The sequence below is a fragment of the Ostrea edulis genome, chromosome 5 (genome assembly GCF_947568905.1).
Source record: "Ostrea edulis chromosome 5, xbOstEdul1.1, whole genome shotgun sequence".
Taxonomy (NCBI): domain Eukaryota; kingdom Metazoa; phylum Mollusca; class Bivalvia; order Ostreida; family Ostreidae; genus Ostrea; species Ostrea edulis.
Genome location: NC_079168.1, coordinates 49,908,387 through 49,925,808, shown reverse-complemented (window position 1 = coordinate 49,925,808; position 17,422 = coordinate 49,908,387). Strand labels below are relative to the sequence as shown.

The following is a 17,422-nucleotide window of genomic DNA, read 5'->3' as shown; positions in this document are numbered from 1 at the left end:
TAGGAGGAGTTAATCAATGATGGTAATCAGCCCACTGGACATGCCCTAATTCGCTCCGTTGATTAGCAAGCCAAAAATGATAAACATGTAATTTGCAGTGTTTATCCGTCTCAATATTTATTGCTAGCTTTTATGTACATCTTTTACTTATGTAAATATTGATTTGACATATCATATCTTCGCGTTTCTTGAGAATATTTATAAAGAATTTTCCTATGCATTCTTGTATATATTTCCATGTAAAATTTTGAAATTCTCTTGTGGCCCCACCAAGACCCCGGGGTCATAGTGTGAACAAACTTAAATCTATAATACATGAGGATGCTTGCATATTGATTTCGTTATCTGTGATGGTAAGCAGACATTTTTAAAAAGAATTTTTCTGTGAACTACTTTTCCAATATAATATTACAGTATAAGCATTTCCCCATTGCGCAATGCGACCCAGGGGATCGTGGTTTGAATGCGACCTTTGAATCTTCATTGATTAAGGAAGTTTCTACGCAAGTTATGGCCTTTCTGGTCCAATGGTTATCGAGAACTATATTATTTTTAACGATGTATTTCAATTCCACACTAGAACGGAAAGTAGGGATGTTTACAATGATAAAATTAAAAACAAGTTTATAGTCAATAAAACATGCAATTTTAGTTGAACATAACCAAGAAATAATGCGGGGTTCAAACACACGATATAAGTGACCGTCTCAAGTGTTAACCCACTAAACTAAATTGACTTTGCAATAAAAATAGAAAAGGACAAGAATTAAATATATTACCAATACTTATTTTTTCATTTAATGTTCGAAAGGAGGTCGGTCATCTTGATGTGTTATTCACTCTTCATTATCTCACCATTGTCCTAGCCTCCATTTCAATAAGTTTTAATTCCATTCACTGAAGGGCGCGTTGTGCCTAGTTTGCTTAAAGTTGACCCTTAAATTTGGTTTTTGAAAAGAAGTCGAAATTGTGTGGAAATTTTTACAAATGATAGAAGATTACAGATTTTAATGAAATGAACTTTCAGTTCAGATTGGTTTAAAACGTGTCAAATTTCTAATACTCCAAATACATAAAATCATGAGAAAATAATAACAATATGATATCCTCAGCAGAAAGATGCTAAAGAATGAATATATACAGTCAAGTGGAAACGAAACTTTCTAAATTGTTCAAATACATGTACAGTGTAGCATGAAATACGACATCTAAATCACCACGAAGGAAGCAGTGCTGACGCTTTATCATCAATCTGGTTGCAATAGACGTATGGGTGTCCAATAAAGTATATACTTATTACGTTTGTTTAATATCATATCTCTCTAAAATGCCTGGGAGAAGACATGAAAAAAGTGAAGACAACGGTAATTTTCTTGCCAACATGGCATATCCCTGTAATATAGGTACCTCTCCAAATGTCTGACGTTTTCCCACCAAAATCAAAACGAAATGTATATATGCCTAGTTTTATTTAGGCATCATCAATGAATGAAATAGTTTCCTTTTAAGTGATTAAGTCACATAACGGCTGGTATATTATTTAAATATTCAATCTTTTACATCAACTATAACCCAGGAATTTGATTGTTGCTGTTGTTCATTGGCAATATAAATATTATTTACGCAAGCATTTTGAATCCTTTGCAATCGGGAAAAAAATCAAGCACAGTAAACTCAGGCCGCTTTGGTCCATGGGAACCACGGTTTTCTCATACGAGATTATGCATTATACGATTGAATAGGGCACCGGTTTACCCAAGATGACATGGGGCTGACAAAAAGGTGACCCCATGTCAAAGCGGCCCGGGATCAATAAAATTCGAACCACCTTTGTCTCGCAAACAAAAATATATATTATTCACCATGATGGCTGGATGACTTTTTTTTGCGAGGGCACGCTGAATGGCTGAATTTGTTAGGCATGTCAAACGTAATCCAACTCGTTTGAACTCCTCGTGGGTTATAATTCGGTCTCCCAAAATTACAAGTTGTAGAATTCAATGGGGGACAATTGTCTCATTGTACCCTTCACCATCCAGGGAATATTAAACTCTGAAGTGGGGAGAAATACGGGCTTCATGAATGCAAATGGAGGAACTTTTATAATACGATACGGCTTGTAATTTAAATGACAAATTTGAAGTCGTACAGAATTCTCGAAATTAAATAATTTTAAAACTGTGAAAACAAATCAATGCACCATATTTACTCAATAATTCACATTTGAAAATCATAATTATATAAAACAAAGAAGGGGAAAAAAAATACAATACATGTATAGAATTGCAGTTGGCCAACAGTCATGAACTGGCCGAAAAAAGTCTTCTCTTGCTGACAGGATAGTCTCTCTGTCTGTCCAGGATAAGGTTTTATCACAATGCACTTTTAACACACTAACAATGGGACCAAGATATGATCTACCGTACTCCATTATTCAATAGTTAACAGTTCAGAAGAACCCCGTCAGCTGGATCAGTCCGAAAACATCAGAACAAAATATATGCCATTTATATAACATCTGGTATACTATGAAAAAATTGACATATTTGACTATAAAAGGAAAAATTTAAACGACATTCTTAAAATTTGAACATGCAGTTTTATCTATCACACAATTTATGTATGAAACAATGCTTTGGTTCACTGAAATACTTCTTTCTCACTAAATGGTCTGCAAGGAGTAGAAATTACGAAAATTTGTGTTTGTTTAGCAATATTTCTAAGTAAAATATAGCTAACTGTCAAAAAATGAAAGCTTTACCACTGAAACGTAATTCATAAATTACATTTTTATTCTTTCATTGTACACAAAATTTATCACAAATAGATCTGATATTTAAGAAATGAATTTAATTTTTGAAAATACATAACGGTATGAACTGTGACACTTCACGCTGGCGTACTTCATGAAGTGTGTTAGCACTTAATGAAAAGTATGCAGGCGTGAAAGTGGAAGTTCATACCCTCATGTACTTATAAACATAAAATCTATTCATCACATTTACATTCTACTTTCATTTCTGAATTCCCATCTGTTAAAATAGACCTACTATATTTATCAAAATTCATACACGCATGTTCCCAACTGCAACACATTCATGAGGAAATGACCATCATTACAATTTGTAAAGAAATATTGGAAATGTAAATATATAACTGATAATAACTTTTTATTTGTGAGAATATAGAGTATTAGGAACTATACTGTCAATCTGGTCAATTTACAGGTCTCACTGTCGCAAATCACTGTCAAATAAGAGGCGCACAGGCCTTAACAGTCACCTGAGTATTACATGTAGCTAAAAGTATAGCTAGCCCCAAGGGCTACAGAATCTATGATAAAACAAGATGTGTTCCATTTTAAAACCATAAATGTCCCCATACTTATGAAATACTTTACATAATATATGCTATATTAACACCATCTGATTATTTTGGACCTGCCCTAGAGTCAGAACCAAGGGATTACAAAATTCACAGTTTCGGTACATTCCTTTCTGCTTTTCCTAAATATGCTTTTAGTTTTTACAAAGTATCAGCAAAATTAAAGAAGTTTTTCAAATGATAAAGACATTCAATCACTATGACCATTTTAGCCCAAACCTGGAACCAAAACTCTTACCCCTGGGGTCATGAAATTTACAATTTTGGTAATGGGCTACCTGCTCCTTCTAAATATCCACCAGTTTTACACATAAACACTATATGCCAAGTTTGGCCCCACCCTGGAGTCAGAACCTCTACCCTGGGGATCATAAAATTAATAATTTTGGTTAAGGCTGTCCTGTTCTGCATGACAATGCATTTAGTTTTTCTTACAGATGTGCAGTTGTAAAGATTTTTTAACATTCTTCAATTTTTGTGCCACCATTAAGGCCCTGAGGGTGCAGGAGTATTGATGTTACCCTTGTTCCGAAGATGCTTCACATCAAATTGGAAAGGAATTGGAAGGAAAATGATCAAGAAGTTAAAAACATTCAATTGTTAACGCACAATGGACAACCAACGCAGACCAATACCAATAGGTCACCTGAGTGACTCAGGAACCTAAAAAGTATTTATATACATGCTGATCCGTCTTACTCTGCACCAAAGACTGAAAGTATATAGCTCATATCACAGCTTTTCATGGATCTTAATAATAGCCATCATTTAATAACAGCTGCAATAAAGCCTGGACAATACATAACCTATTGACAATGGGGCACATAAATTTTATAACTATTCTTACAAAAGGTTTAAGAAATTAGGCCTTTGCCAGTAGAGAGTTTGTTCATGATGTTCATAAAAAAAACCACAGACCAATTTCCTGAATATCTGTATCATGAGTTTGTATAGGTTGTCATTGTATGATGGGCAATATGAAAAGTAGTAACAACATCCCAATACTATTTACATGTACCTTAGTTTTCAATGCCAACAATATAATAAAAAGTGTACCTGGTAATACAGAACCAAATGAATTTGCAAAAATATATTTAAAAAAAACAAACAAACAAACAAACAAACAACCTGTAATTTGCTTTAACAAAAAAAGATGATTTACAAAATTTTTGTTTACAAGAAAGAAAAACTCTATAGCATTTTGACTAAAGTTTGCAAAAAAGAAATAATATTGTGGTTAGAAATTACGCAAGGTAGATTACTCTTGATATTGACAACATCTAGTAGTACAACATCACAGTGCAGTATGATACAACAGAGTAGCTATAAAGTTACTGAGGCAAGGGATTTACAGTATTTGATATGATCATGAATTAATACTGCTAAATACTTTGATCACGGATAAATAGAAATGTTCATACTTGAAAGCAAATGAGCTCTTAGTTCAACCCCCGAGGCACTAAATTATGAATTCTGCTAAATAACTAGATATACAGTAGAAGACTCTCAATGACTATGGCCATGTCCTTGATGACTGTGACCATGACCTTGATGACTATGACCATGACCTTGATGACTTAGTTCAGGATGACTAGTTCCATATGCAGGAGACCACCTTATGGGTGTGGAAGTCCTTTGCTCCTGTGATAAATTATCTGGTGAGAATGGTCTGCTCATTTTTCGCTGAGATTGATCCAAGATGGGTGAAGGTCCTTTCAGTGTTCCTGGTGTGGGAGGGAATGGTGAGGGAAATGAAGACCCTGCCAGCAGGTTGTATGATGAGCCCCTGGTCCAGTCATCTTTGACTATCTGGACAGTCAACCGAGACACAAGGTTTGACAGTCTGTTGTAGACATGTGCCAACACCATTTGTTCCTCAGCATCTCGCCTTACCCTCACTTGTACTGAACCAGCCTGTAGAGAAGTAAACTCCAGTATGAAGACTCTGATGCAGTGAAACATTGTCAACCTAAATCACACAGTGACTACAGGTACATACAAAAAACAACTTGCACTGAAATTACACATTATAACAGGACATTCTCTGCACAATCTAATTAAAATTAGATATTAAATCCGCTCACATACTCGCTATTATGTCCCACTATAATGTGTAGCGAGTATGTGAGCGATCAAACATCTAATTTTAATTATATTTTTCTCTGCAATGAGTTTTACTGTAAATCATACATTAATATACAGTCCTATTGCACAGACAAAGAGGGCCTTGAATACTAATTGTTGTATTATCAAATGTAACAGACTGTCTATAATTTAATAACCGTCTTGACACCAATGGCTTAAATTTTTGATGACATGTATTCACATTATTTGATCTATTCAAATTTTGTTTTTCTCTCAATCATCCATTGATTAATGTAATGTAAGTCACATCACATGAAAATTCAGCTTTATCTTCAACAAAGGCATTGGAAAATTACTGAAACCAAACAATCTCTAATTTACATTAATAATCATATCACATTGAAATACACCTTAACAACTGACCACCTCCTTTAGAGATGGCCATCCTGTTTCCTGTTCAATTATTTATCAAAAGAGTAATATGCCCATCTAATCACGTCAGGAAAAAAGAGATATGTTGGTATATTATCATCCTGTTTACATATTTTTCATTCAAGGGGATATTAGACATCTGACAGGACTACATAGATCAAAGCTCATCACACAATCATTTCTAAGAAAAATATCTTCAGAGAGGCCTTCTATAGCAGGTTTGCTAATTGGGCTTGTAAGAAATCAGATATTCTAATAGTTGTATGTCTCTTGAAAAGAAATATGGTCATCTAGAGGTCATTTTGTGTTCTCTTGTATAAGAAGATTACTCCTTTATTTTGTTCATCTCACAAGATTTACATTTGTTACTTTTTAAAGTTTTAAAGGTATTTTCATACAATTTATCTATACACAACTGGGAATCAAATTTTGATTATGGTATACTGTATTCATGTCTAACAGTCTCTAATGGCAACCACAAGTGCTATATCACACAAATGGAATTGTTAAATGCAATATGGTAAAACAAATAAAATCCTGGCACACATTATAGCCAGGGTTGTAAATTAAATGAAATCACAAGGCTGACTACACTCAAAAGTTGTCAGCCCTGTTTAAAATCTGGCATTCCTGATTTTCAGTTTATGTTTATCATATTACATGAATGACTTTACTAATAAAGCTTATTTGTGGCATTGGTTGTTGTACACTGGCTTTAAAATTAGCCCAGTCGCCAAGCTTTCACATGAAATTCCACCCCTGTCTGCCTGAGAAATAAACTATCTTATGCAGGCGAGAGCGCTGCAATTTCAAACTGTTACTGCACTTGTTAGAAATACTTGCATCACTCCAAATTTACATGTAACTGGACAAAGTTTAATTGCAATTTGTAAACCCCATATCTACTGTTTACTGAATGTAACCGATTTCTGCTTTCCAAAGTCAAAACATTTACATGTATTTGATATGAGCATTTTCTAAAGTGCATTCCATTTTCAGGGTAAAATTTCAGTTTTAAAATTTTGCATGGCCTTCATTGTGTCATGAAAAGTTAAAAGCTGAACTGAATATCACTTTTGGTAATGTCTGAACACTCAAGTTGTTTATTATCTTTACCTCATTCTACCTATTTTTTCTGACACAGACCGAATATTATATTAACATATTTGGTTTGAAATCAATCATTTTCTAAATTTTTTATTGGGAGGAAGGGGATATGATCACAATATAGAATTTGATTTTAAAGTTTACAAACATTTCACCAGTACTTGAAAGAAATTAACAACCTTGAAATTGACACAACACCTCCACTGTTCATCAAGAAATTACCTCTTAAATCTGTCAGATATATTCAAGTGAGATGAAAACAAAGAAGTTCATATTATGAAGTATGGGTAATAATGCCTCTTATATTATGACCAGCTGACTGAACTTCACAAGGTCAAGACCACCTTAAACGGTGTCAAGAACAGTCTACATGTATCAAAATGACAGCTAATTTTTTAGTGATTAAGAAATAAAATGTACTCTGTACTAAGAAACTTTCCCTCATGACAGTATTCTCCTTAAAGTAGGGATATTTTAAGGGGGGAGGTGTAGTTGGTTCCATTTAAGATTCACTTTAATTTCTCAGGCCAAAATTTTCAACATTTAATGAGACTGGGATTCTTTTTTTTTTAGCTGTAGCATTTTCCACATAAAATCTTATAAACACTAGCAAACTGAAAATAATTTTTTAATTCACTTATTTCAAAATCACTCATAAAGAGTAAACAATGTTTTTAAACACATGCATAATATAAAAAATTAAGCATAAAATAATTATTTTACCAAAAATTCATAACACACTTCAGAATCTGTTTCAAATTGTTGAAAGCAAAAATTTAACATATTCCCCTTTTTTAATATGTTGATAAAGTTGATCAATGTGGTAACTTTCAGTCTCCAGTAAAATATGCTTATAGCGAAGTGCTGGGGACAAACAATTTTGATTCATTATAAACATAATTTGTTATATCCAATAAATTTATAATATATTTTAAACCTACTGGGAAGGAAAATCACTTCGCTGTAAGTGTTAATTCATTATAAGCATATTTGTTGTAACCATGTTTTACTGTATCATGGCGGTTCCTGAGAAACTATAGATTAATTGTTTATGGTCTAAAGCCCATGAACACTGTCTTTTCACTAAGTGATTTACACGTGTACATCATCAGACTTAAATTGATGTTACCCATTATGTGGCTAGTGTTGCTATGTTTGCAAAGACAATACATTTTCTAGACGTAAATGTTCTTGTTGGAAGTCATATTCTAAATTCATTTTGTTTATAATTATACCCTGTCAATCTATTTGCTTCAATAATACAGGTAATTTTATTTTGTATCTCCCTGATGCAAGATATGGACAATATGATATTGCAAAATAATTATCTTTTTAGGAGATAATTTTACATTGATTTTTATTTGATGAGCTAAAAAAAATTGTATAAATTACCTGGAGAATCTTAATAAGATCAGCGGATCATATATGGACTCTAAATGACCTTTCCTTGGCAATTCAACATTCCGTCATCCACTCAATTGTTATTTTTTCATATACATATTTTATGACCACCTGACTATGGCCTCCGTTGTATCATTTAGCAGTGAACATTTCCTAATAAATCGTTTTGAAAAATTGTGGTTGAATGCAAAATGTCCGTTCTTTCAATGTAAAGATGCAATGAACTTATATCAAATTGGTGGATTATAAGAATTTCAGGTGAAATTAAAATATAATTAAAATATTTGAAAATAAATTTTAAAAAGTTCATGTTACAACTTGGAAATAATTAGTCTAATTAATGAAAAGCTTTAAAACAATTGTTTGCTTTTTAGTAGACTGAGTAATAAATCATAGAACTTGTTAATTATCCTGCCAAATTCTAAATTATTGATCTTTCAAACTCTGGCATAATGTAGACATATTTAATTTGGTGTTGGATTAAATTTCGTCATTTTCGTGTCTAAGAAAAAACAACGAAATAAAATCCAACGCGAATTTTTGATTTCAGGAAATGTTTTTCAGCCTCTGTTATTCAATCTATTTATAGATAACATTTTGCCAGTACCTTAATTATCACCATTGTACGAGGTACATGTACCTGAACTTTCAACTTATTACAGAAACACGTGTAAATAAAAAAACTTCAATATACAGTAAAATATCTCTATCTCGAAGTCCGAGGGACCTCGAAAAAACTTCGAGATATCCGGGGGTTCGAGATATCCAAAATCAATCTTGGATATTTTCTGAAGGAGGATATTTGATGCATAGTATGGGATTCGCATTGTAAACAAAAACCCCATTGCCGTTTCTTACAGTTTAATTCAAGTTGATAAATCAATATTGTGGAATTTCAAAGACAAACATTTCGTTTTTTTAAATACAAATAAACATCCAATTGAATTCACAATGTGTTTCAAAATTAAGATGATCGTGTCTGTATGCTTACTTTAAATTTACTGATGTCCAGGCTCGACTGGGATGTAGTTTTTGCATTGTAATGAAAGAACCCATCACGTAAGAAACAAAAAAGACGGATTTAAAAAAAAAACTTTTAAATGTCTATTAAATAAATTTTCGTGTTTTCTCTGTACTGGTTTTAATGATGAAGCGTGTATTATTAAATGCGTTATCATTATTAAGAGCGTTACCTTCAAGCGTACTTCGACGATTTTGTGCGTTTATCTAACCCACATGTTAATGATAGAGCATGCGTCATTCAAAACACCATACTAGAATCGGGTGTGTTAGTTAATAATTGGCAGTGAACTTTAGCCGGAATGTTGGATGGCTTTACTAATCACCTAAGCTGTTGGACAATTTATTGCGACCTGGGTCTGCTCGGAAAAGCGAGCGTGGATTAGCAGTCATTAATTATAATTGATGTAGCCCCGGGTGTGAACGTGTGACTTAACGATGCCAGGTATGGTAAGCAGAGTGGAAAATTGACTGCACTTCGAGATAAACCAGGTGAATTTAGGGTATGGGACCTTGAAAATACTTGGACATAAGCGGAGTATTCGAGATTACCGTGTTCGAAATATCAGAAGTTTTTTAAATCATTTATATAGGGAAAACGGCCGGGACCGGCGGTCGACTTCGACTCAAGCGGGGTATTCGAGTTAAACCATATTCGAGATACAGATATTTTACTGTAATTAAAATTGATTACTATTAAAACAGTACAACTCATTTTCAGATAATAAGTATTGATATTAACACAACAGCAAGAGGCTCATGGGCCACATCGCTCACCTGAGTCACCTTAGCAAATATTTGAAGATTTTCCCTATATATTCGCATGTAAAACTTTTATCCTTGTTGTGGTCCTAACCTACCCCCCCCCCCCCCCCCCCCCCCCAGGGGCCTGATTTTTACAAACTTAAATCTGCACTAGGTCAGAAAGCTTTCATATAAATTTAAACTTCTATTGCCCAATGGTTCTTGAGAAGATTTTTCCTATATATTTGTATGTAAAACTTTGATCCCCTATTGTGGCCCTATCCTACACCCAGGGACCATGATTTGAATAAACTTGAACCTGCACTAGGTCAGGAAGCTTTCATGTAGATCTTAGCTCTTCTGGCCCCGTGGTTCTTGAGAAGAAGATTTTTAAAGATTTTTCCCTATATATTTGTATGTAAACTTTGATCCCATATCGTGGCCCCACCCTACCCCCGGGGGTCATGATTTGAATAACTTGATTATCCACTATAACAGGAAGCTTTCATGTAAATTTCAGCTCTTCTAGCCCGGTGGTTCTTGAGAAGAAGATTTTTAAATGACCCCACCCTATTTTTGCATTTTTGTGATTATCACCCCTTTGAAGGGTACATGGCCCTTCATTTACACAAACTTAAAAGCCTTTCACCCAAGGATGCTTTGTGCCAAGTTTGGTTGAAATTGGCCCAGTGGTTCTGGAGAAGAAGTCAAAAATGTGAAAAGTTTACAGACAGACGGACGGACAGACGACGGACAACAGGCGATCAGAAAAGCCCACTTGAGCTTTCAGCTCAGGTGAGCTAAAAAGCGGGTAGATTTCTGCTAACCGCTCATACAGACAGCGCACCTGATATGCAGCTGAGATGAAACCTATCTGTGAATCACATTTAATGTCATTTTTAAGACACAATAATATACACCAGCAATATGTCAGTATCCACGTCCTTCTTTAAGTTTACCTGAGCCACATACCACACTCTGAATTTATTTTTAGCAATATATAACTGTAAGGTCACGTGGATGACGTTCTTCCGTACAGTTTAGGGTTGTAAGTTAAATATTGTTTGAGTATGGATATTTTGTAGCAGGTCGGGGAAATTTTTGTCCTGACGTGCCCTATGAAAATCAAGCACGGCAGAGCACGAGACTAAGCTTGTATTTACCAGTATGTCCGATTTCTTTACAAATTCTATTGACAAACACTTTAAACATTCTAATTAAACTTTAAACATGGCTTGAGTACAACACTTTAATGATCCAAGCTTACACAGATCACCAAGGATTTGTTTTTGAATAGGTGTTAACAACAGCACGCTTCATTGAACAAATAGTTTGTAAATGGTGTGGGTATCGTACTGTTGTTTGACTATTTAAGCAAGTTAGAATTGCAAATTAAGTGACATTGTTTATACTTTGTATGGATAATATGTAATTTTTAACTGATCACAAACAACGAAAATCAATCCACACTAAATTATGAAAGGTGAAGATAACAAACAGTGATCAATCTCATAACTCCTATAATGTTTACTACAAAAGATAACGAAAATTTTTCCAAATGAAATTAAATACATCTACAGTACTCTGCATTACTGATCTCATGGATATCAAGATTAGTCTGTATTTATGAAACTTTGTGTACATAACATGTAAATTAGATGTAGTTTGGAAGAGGACCAATATTACAATTACTCGTTATATTCGGTAAAATATTTGAGCTGATGCACTTAATCAACAAAAAATCACTCTGTTAAATGGAGGTAAACTTCTTACCAAAGTCCCAAATGAGAGAGTCCAGAAATGCTCGTTTCTGAATTCCAGTACCCCATCCAGAGTGGAGGCCTCCCTCAGTACCTTGTCCAGCTGTCCCAGGATGTGAGAAGGGGCAGTCTAAAAACAGAAAATGCCACCATAACTACACTGTAAGTAAGCAAAGAGAATATGGAACACCACACTGGTAAGATTACTATTTATCTTGCTCAGTTGCCCATTATAAAAGTGAATGTAAAACTACATTGTATATTTAGCATTAAAGTGCAACTTAGTATCAACTTAGTGTATACACATAAAACTATGAACAAAACAGGGCAAATTCTAAATGTGCATAAGCAAAAGTTTCAACATCAGGCATTAAAATGAAACAACAGGCCCACAGGCCTTATCAGTCACTTGAGTTGAAAGTATCACTAGCCCAAAGGGTTTGAAATCTAAAATAATTTTCCTATTCTGCATATCTAAGGTAAATTCAAATATTCAGCAGCAGTATAAAACATGATGTGTTCTTAATACACAAAGACTTTACATAATAATTAACACTATATGACTATTTTGGACTTGGCTATGAGTGAAAACCCTGGAGTTGTGAAATTCACAATCTTGGTACATCCCCTTTTCCTTTTCCTATATATGCATTTAGTTTTTATACAGTATCAGCAAAATCAAAGTGAAAGGCTTTCATAATCTCTGATAATTTTGGTCCCATTCTGAAACCAAAACACCTACCCCTGGGATCATGAAATTTACAATTTTGGTAAAGGACTACTTGCTCCTTCTAAATATCCATTTAGTTTCAATTTAGTATCAATACCATGAAGATGCTATTCAAATGTTTTAAACATAAACACTATATGCCAAGTTTGGCCCAACCTCTACCCCGCAGATCATGAAATTAAAAATTTTGGTAGAGGGCTTCCTGCTCTATATGACTATGTATTTAGTGTTTTTTACTGACGTATGGTCGTACAATAAAAGATTTTTGAAAATGATTAAATTTTTGGCAGTTTTTGCCCCATCCCTGAGGCTCCAGGGATGCAGGAATCCCAGAGTTTACAATTTATGTCGCCATTGTCCCAAAAATGCTTCATACCAAATTTGAAAAGAATTGGAATGATAGTTATGAAGAAAAAAATGTTCAATTGACAACGCATGACAAACAGCAACGGATGAAGACTCAGGTGACCTAAAAAAAAAAGGGTACATGTAATGAAATGAAGAAAGTTTTGCCATTACCTGTAGTAGAATCTTCCCTGTATATACACTCATAGGAAACATAGTTCCACATGTTTTAATAGCTATAGCCATTGCAGCCCAAGTATCAGCGGAATAATAGGACCTAAATGAAGATACAAAGTGATTCTAAGACAAAGAACAGGACATGGACAACTATAAAATGGAAAATATTCAAATAGAAAATTGTACACTTAATTCCGAATAAATGAATGTCATCAAGATTTGCTGGTCAGAGTAATCAATTTATCATAAGAATCTGCACCAAAAAGAGGAAAATTGGGAAAAATGGAATGTGCAAAACTCGATGAGATCATGTGACTATACAATTAGATCTATCCTGTCTAGCAGGTGCGACAAATATTATACAGTTATTGACTGGGTTCAAGGACAACAGCTGTTTTGTTTGACCCAAGAACGGATCTGTTGCCGTAGGCTGAGGGCAACAGATCCGTACAAGGGTCAAACAAAACAATTGTTGTTCGAGGACCCAGTCAATAACTGTTTTGTTATACACCTTCATTTTTGAGGTTGTTTTACTAGATGCACATGGTTTGTTGACTTTGAACGGGACAGTGTGATTTCATACATTTATCACAGATTCCACTAGTTTAAAAGAAAACATACTCCATATCCTAATTAATAATTATATTTTTTTCATAAGGTGTTATATAGGAACTGTTTTATAGGGGGTATAACAATCCATACTGTTATTGTATTTATAGCACAGCCACCGTTACATATCTAATATAACAGAAGGGCTGACACACTCAATAAATTTGTGAACATTTAGAACAGCTCTTGTGTACTTACTTTGTATCTATAAGAATGTATGTCAGTATTAAAGCTATAGCACCAGTGCAGCCAATAAGTGCAAAAGGGTTAATCCTTGGCAAGAGGATTTTACTCAAACCAGGAATAATATGACAAACGCTGAAATAAAAATGAATAAATAAAAATAACAGAATATGTAGGTATACAAACGATGTGAACATCTTTACAATTTTTCTTGATTACCTGCTGTATCTACTTTAATTAGACTATACCAAACACTTCCTCGGTCATTTTAGAAAATGTGAGAATAAATTGTTAAAATTGCGTTCAAAGCTCCATGAAGTAAAATTTTGCCATTCATCAATGAAAGTCTTTGTTACAAAATGTGCCACCTTTCACTCATATCTGAGACATGTTCCTGTAGCCAGCTGGAGCTGGAGGCGTCCACCGTGTGATTTATGGCTTTGTTGTTGATACTGTAGGTCACAAACATATGCAGGAAAAAGGCAAATACAGTTCCTATCAAAAGTCGCCCACTAAAAAAAAATACGGTCAAAGAAGTATAACTCTTTACAGGAAAATAAATCCTACTCTGGATAAATCTACTGTATGCTTGAATTTCAATGAATCTACATACGTGCGAATTTCTGGAGGAATAAGCAATCTTTCAATGCTGAAAAGAGATGATATTTAAAGTTCTTTTGTTGCCCGAATTACAAGGTCATTTGTTGGAGAATTAATAGTTACGTGTAACTCTCTAAATACATTTGTCACCAGCAATGGCATCATTAACTACGGTATATATTAGATGACCCTCATATAAGGATATTACATGCTGAATATAAATATGTAGATGGACAGATGATGGACATATGTTTCACTGTAATCACAGCTACTGTAAACATGGTTAATTACACCGGGGATTAAGTACGTGTTTTTCCACGTCCAACATTACGTGTGGGGGGAAAATATGCAGTAAATGAATATAATATATATTATATCAAATATTTATAACTATACGCATGGGGGAAATTTATGCGCTTATTGCCTGACTGCGTAATTAGTGTAAATTTCCCCCACGCATAAAAACCAATTTTACAGCCACACAGAAACACCTTTTGTGTTCCAGAAATTGAAGAGTGTGCATGATTGTTAAATTGTATTTACCTCTCCTTAATGATGAACAATGCTCCAAGCTGGGCCAGCATTGTACTTGCAAAGACAGCTAATACTTCAAATCTTTCATATCTACAATTATTTACATGGAATATAATGATGCCAGAGAACAGCAAGAATTGTAAACTGTTGTGGAAAAACACAATTTTCCTTTTCAATATCCTGCATTACATGTGACATGTATGGTTTTTATAGTCTGGTAAAACAAATTCATTTCTGTGACTCTCACTCTTAATCTTCTTCCATGTAGCAGAAAATGCGAGTATGATTAATATGTAAACTCAACCACACAATATTTGAAACCACACTTTTAAAAGATATGGATAAAAAACTTTTACTATGATACATCTCATCCATGTGTACATAAAGAAGTTGACTTACCCAAATGAATACGCAGGAGAGGGCTTCTGTATCTGAACCCAAAGACTTAGCAGGCATATCAACAAACTGATGACACCCAAAAAAAAAAAGACATTCACAAATAATGCAACCAACGAAACATGTAAGAAAAAATATTTTAAATCTTTGGAAGTTAACTTCTTATACACTAAAATAATCTGATGCAAATGCTCACCTAAAGATGTCATAAATGGTCAAATATGTGTATGCTGTGAGTGCTGCAATGAAACCAACAAAAAAGTTACTCATCAATTTTTCCTCCCATATACATGTTTTAAAGATGCAATACTAGCTGAACAGACAGACAATGTGTTTAATTAGTTCAAATGAGACAAAAAATTTATTGTGGGTTTAAAGTTCACAATATGAAGTTTGCATTTTGCAGTTATGAATTGTTCTTCATAAAGACAACTTTTGAAGATTATTACTTGAGCATACCTACCTGTTGTAAAAACATTTGTATTGCTATTGCATGGCTTTATGTTATATGATTTAATAGAACCAATTTTCATATGTATTGATTAAATAATTACGAGATTTCTGAGTGGCTGAGATTCAACAAAATAGAGAAATTTGAACATTATGTTCACTTCCACATGCCTTCAGGATAATTATAACATTTCATTTTTCCATCATCAGATTAAAACTAAATTGGGAATTCCCAAATTGATGTGTTTTTTTTTGGTCATCCAATGAAAACTTGGCTTTTCTAATCACTTTTGAATTATTCCAGCATGCTAGCTGTAAACAAAGATAGTCTACCATATTATATTTTTGTGCTAGATGACAGTTTTGATGTTTTGTATTATTCAATCATATTTATCTAAAAAAAAATAATCATAAACATTTTCTCTGACAATATGATGATTTAGCTACCATCAAAGCCTGGATTTCTCACTACCATCAACCCTCAAGGCCTGGATTTCTCACTACCACCAACCCTCAAGGCCTGGATTTCTTGATACCATCAACCCTCAAGGCCTGGATTTCTTGATACCATCAACCCTCAAGGCCTGGATTTCTCACTACCATCAACCCTCAAGGCCTGGATTTCTCACTACCATCAACCCTCAAGGCCTGGATTTCTCACTAACATCAACCCTCAAGGCCTGGATTTCTCACTACCATCAACCCTCAAGGCCTGGATTTCTCACTACCATCAACCCTCAAGGCCTGGATTTCTCACTAACATCAACCTTCAAGGCCTGGATTTCTCACTACCATCAACACTCAAGGCCTGAATTTCTCACTACCATCAACTCTCAAGGCCTGGATTTCTCACTAACATCAACCTTTAAGGCCTGAATTTCTTGATACCATCAACCCTCAAGGCCTGGATTTCTCACTACCATCAACCCTCAAGGCCTGGATTTCTCGAAATAAACTTAAGTCAAAACTAGTCTGAGATTTTACTCAAATTTTGACTGTTCAAATAAAAGAAAACTCAAACTTATGTTGAGATTTTTTTTTTTTCGAGAAATCTGAATCTGTCTCCGTGATTAGTATATTACCCAAATAGTTAGAGCATCGTATTGACTTAGAAAATCTCCATTTAAATTGTATATTATTACAGACAAATATTCATATTAACCATTCACAACATATAGTATGTGTATATATTCTTGTAGAATTTTAAAAAATCTGAAGAAAAAAAAAGGATTTAATAATTTATGGTTTTTACTAAACTATGATCAATTCCAGTACTCTAGTTATTCATCATCTTGTAATAAAGTAGCACTAAATCATGATTATGCTAGATAGTACATTAGTTCTGATTCAGACTGATTGCACTAAATTGTAAATGTACTCAAATAAGTACACAGCTTACCCATACTGTTGGTTGCATGGCACCAGATAAATAAAATGACAGTACCAAGGACATTCAACCCAAGGA

The 17,422-nt window shown here is 34.0% G+C and overlaps 1 protein-coding gene across 1 annotated transcript in view; it reads right to left on the bottom strand.

Moving 5' to 3' along the window:
* Positions 1-2,191: 2,191 nt before the first annotated feature.
* LOC125649119 (zinc transporter 6-like) overlaps positions 2,192-17,422 on the bottom strand; it is a 21,768-nt gene continuing 6,537 nt past the window's right edge. Inside the window, exons 4-13 of the mRNA XM_048876354.2 lie at positions 17,357-17,422; positions 15,704-15,746; positions 15,511-15,576; positions 15,121-15,201; positions 14,591-14,626; positions 14,346-14,489; positions 13,993-14,112; positions 13,183-13,285; positions 11,947-12,063; positions 2,192-5,298 (exon numbers count right to left, since the gene is read on the bottom strand). The exon at positions 17,357-17,422 is cut by the window's right edge and continues 19 nt beyond it. Of these exons, the coding sequence (XP_048732311.2) occupies positions 4,891-5,298; positions 11,947-12,063; positions 13,183-13,285; positions 13,993-14,112; positions 14,346-14,489; positions 14,591-14,626; positions 15,121-15,201; positions 15,511-15,576; positions 15,704-15,746; positions 17,357-17,422 (1,184 nt within the window). The 3' untranslated portion in view covers positions 2,192-4,890. The remainder of the gene's footprint in view (positions 5,299-11,946; positions 12,064-13,182; positions 13,286-13,992; positions 14,113-14,345; positions 14,490-14,590; positions 14,627-15,120; positions 15,202-15,510; positions 15,577-15,703; positions 15,747-17,356) is intronic.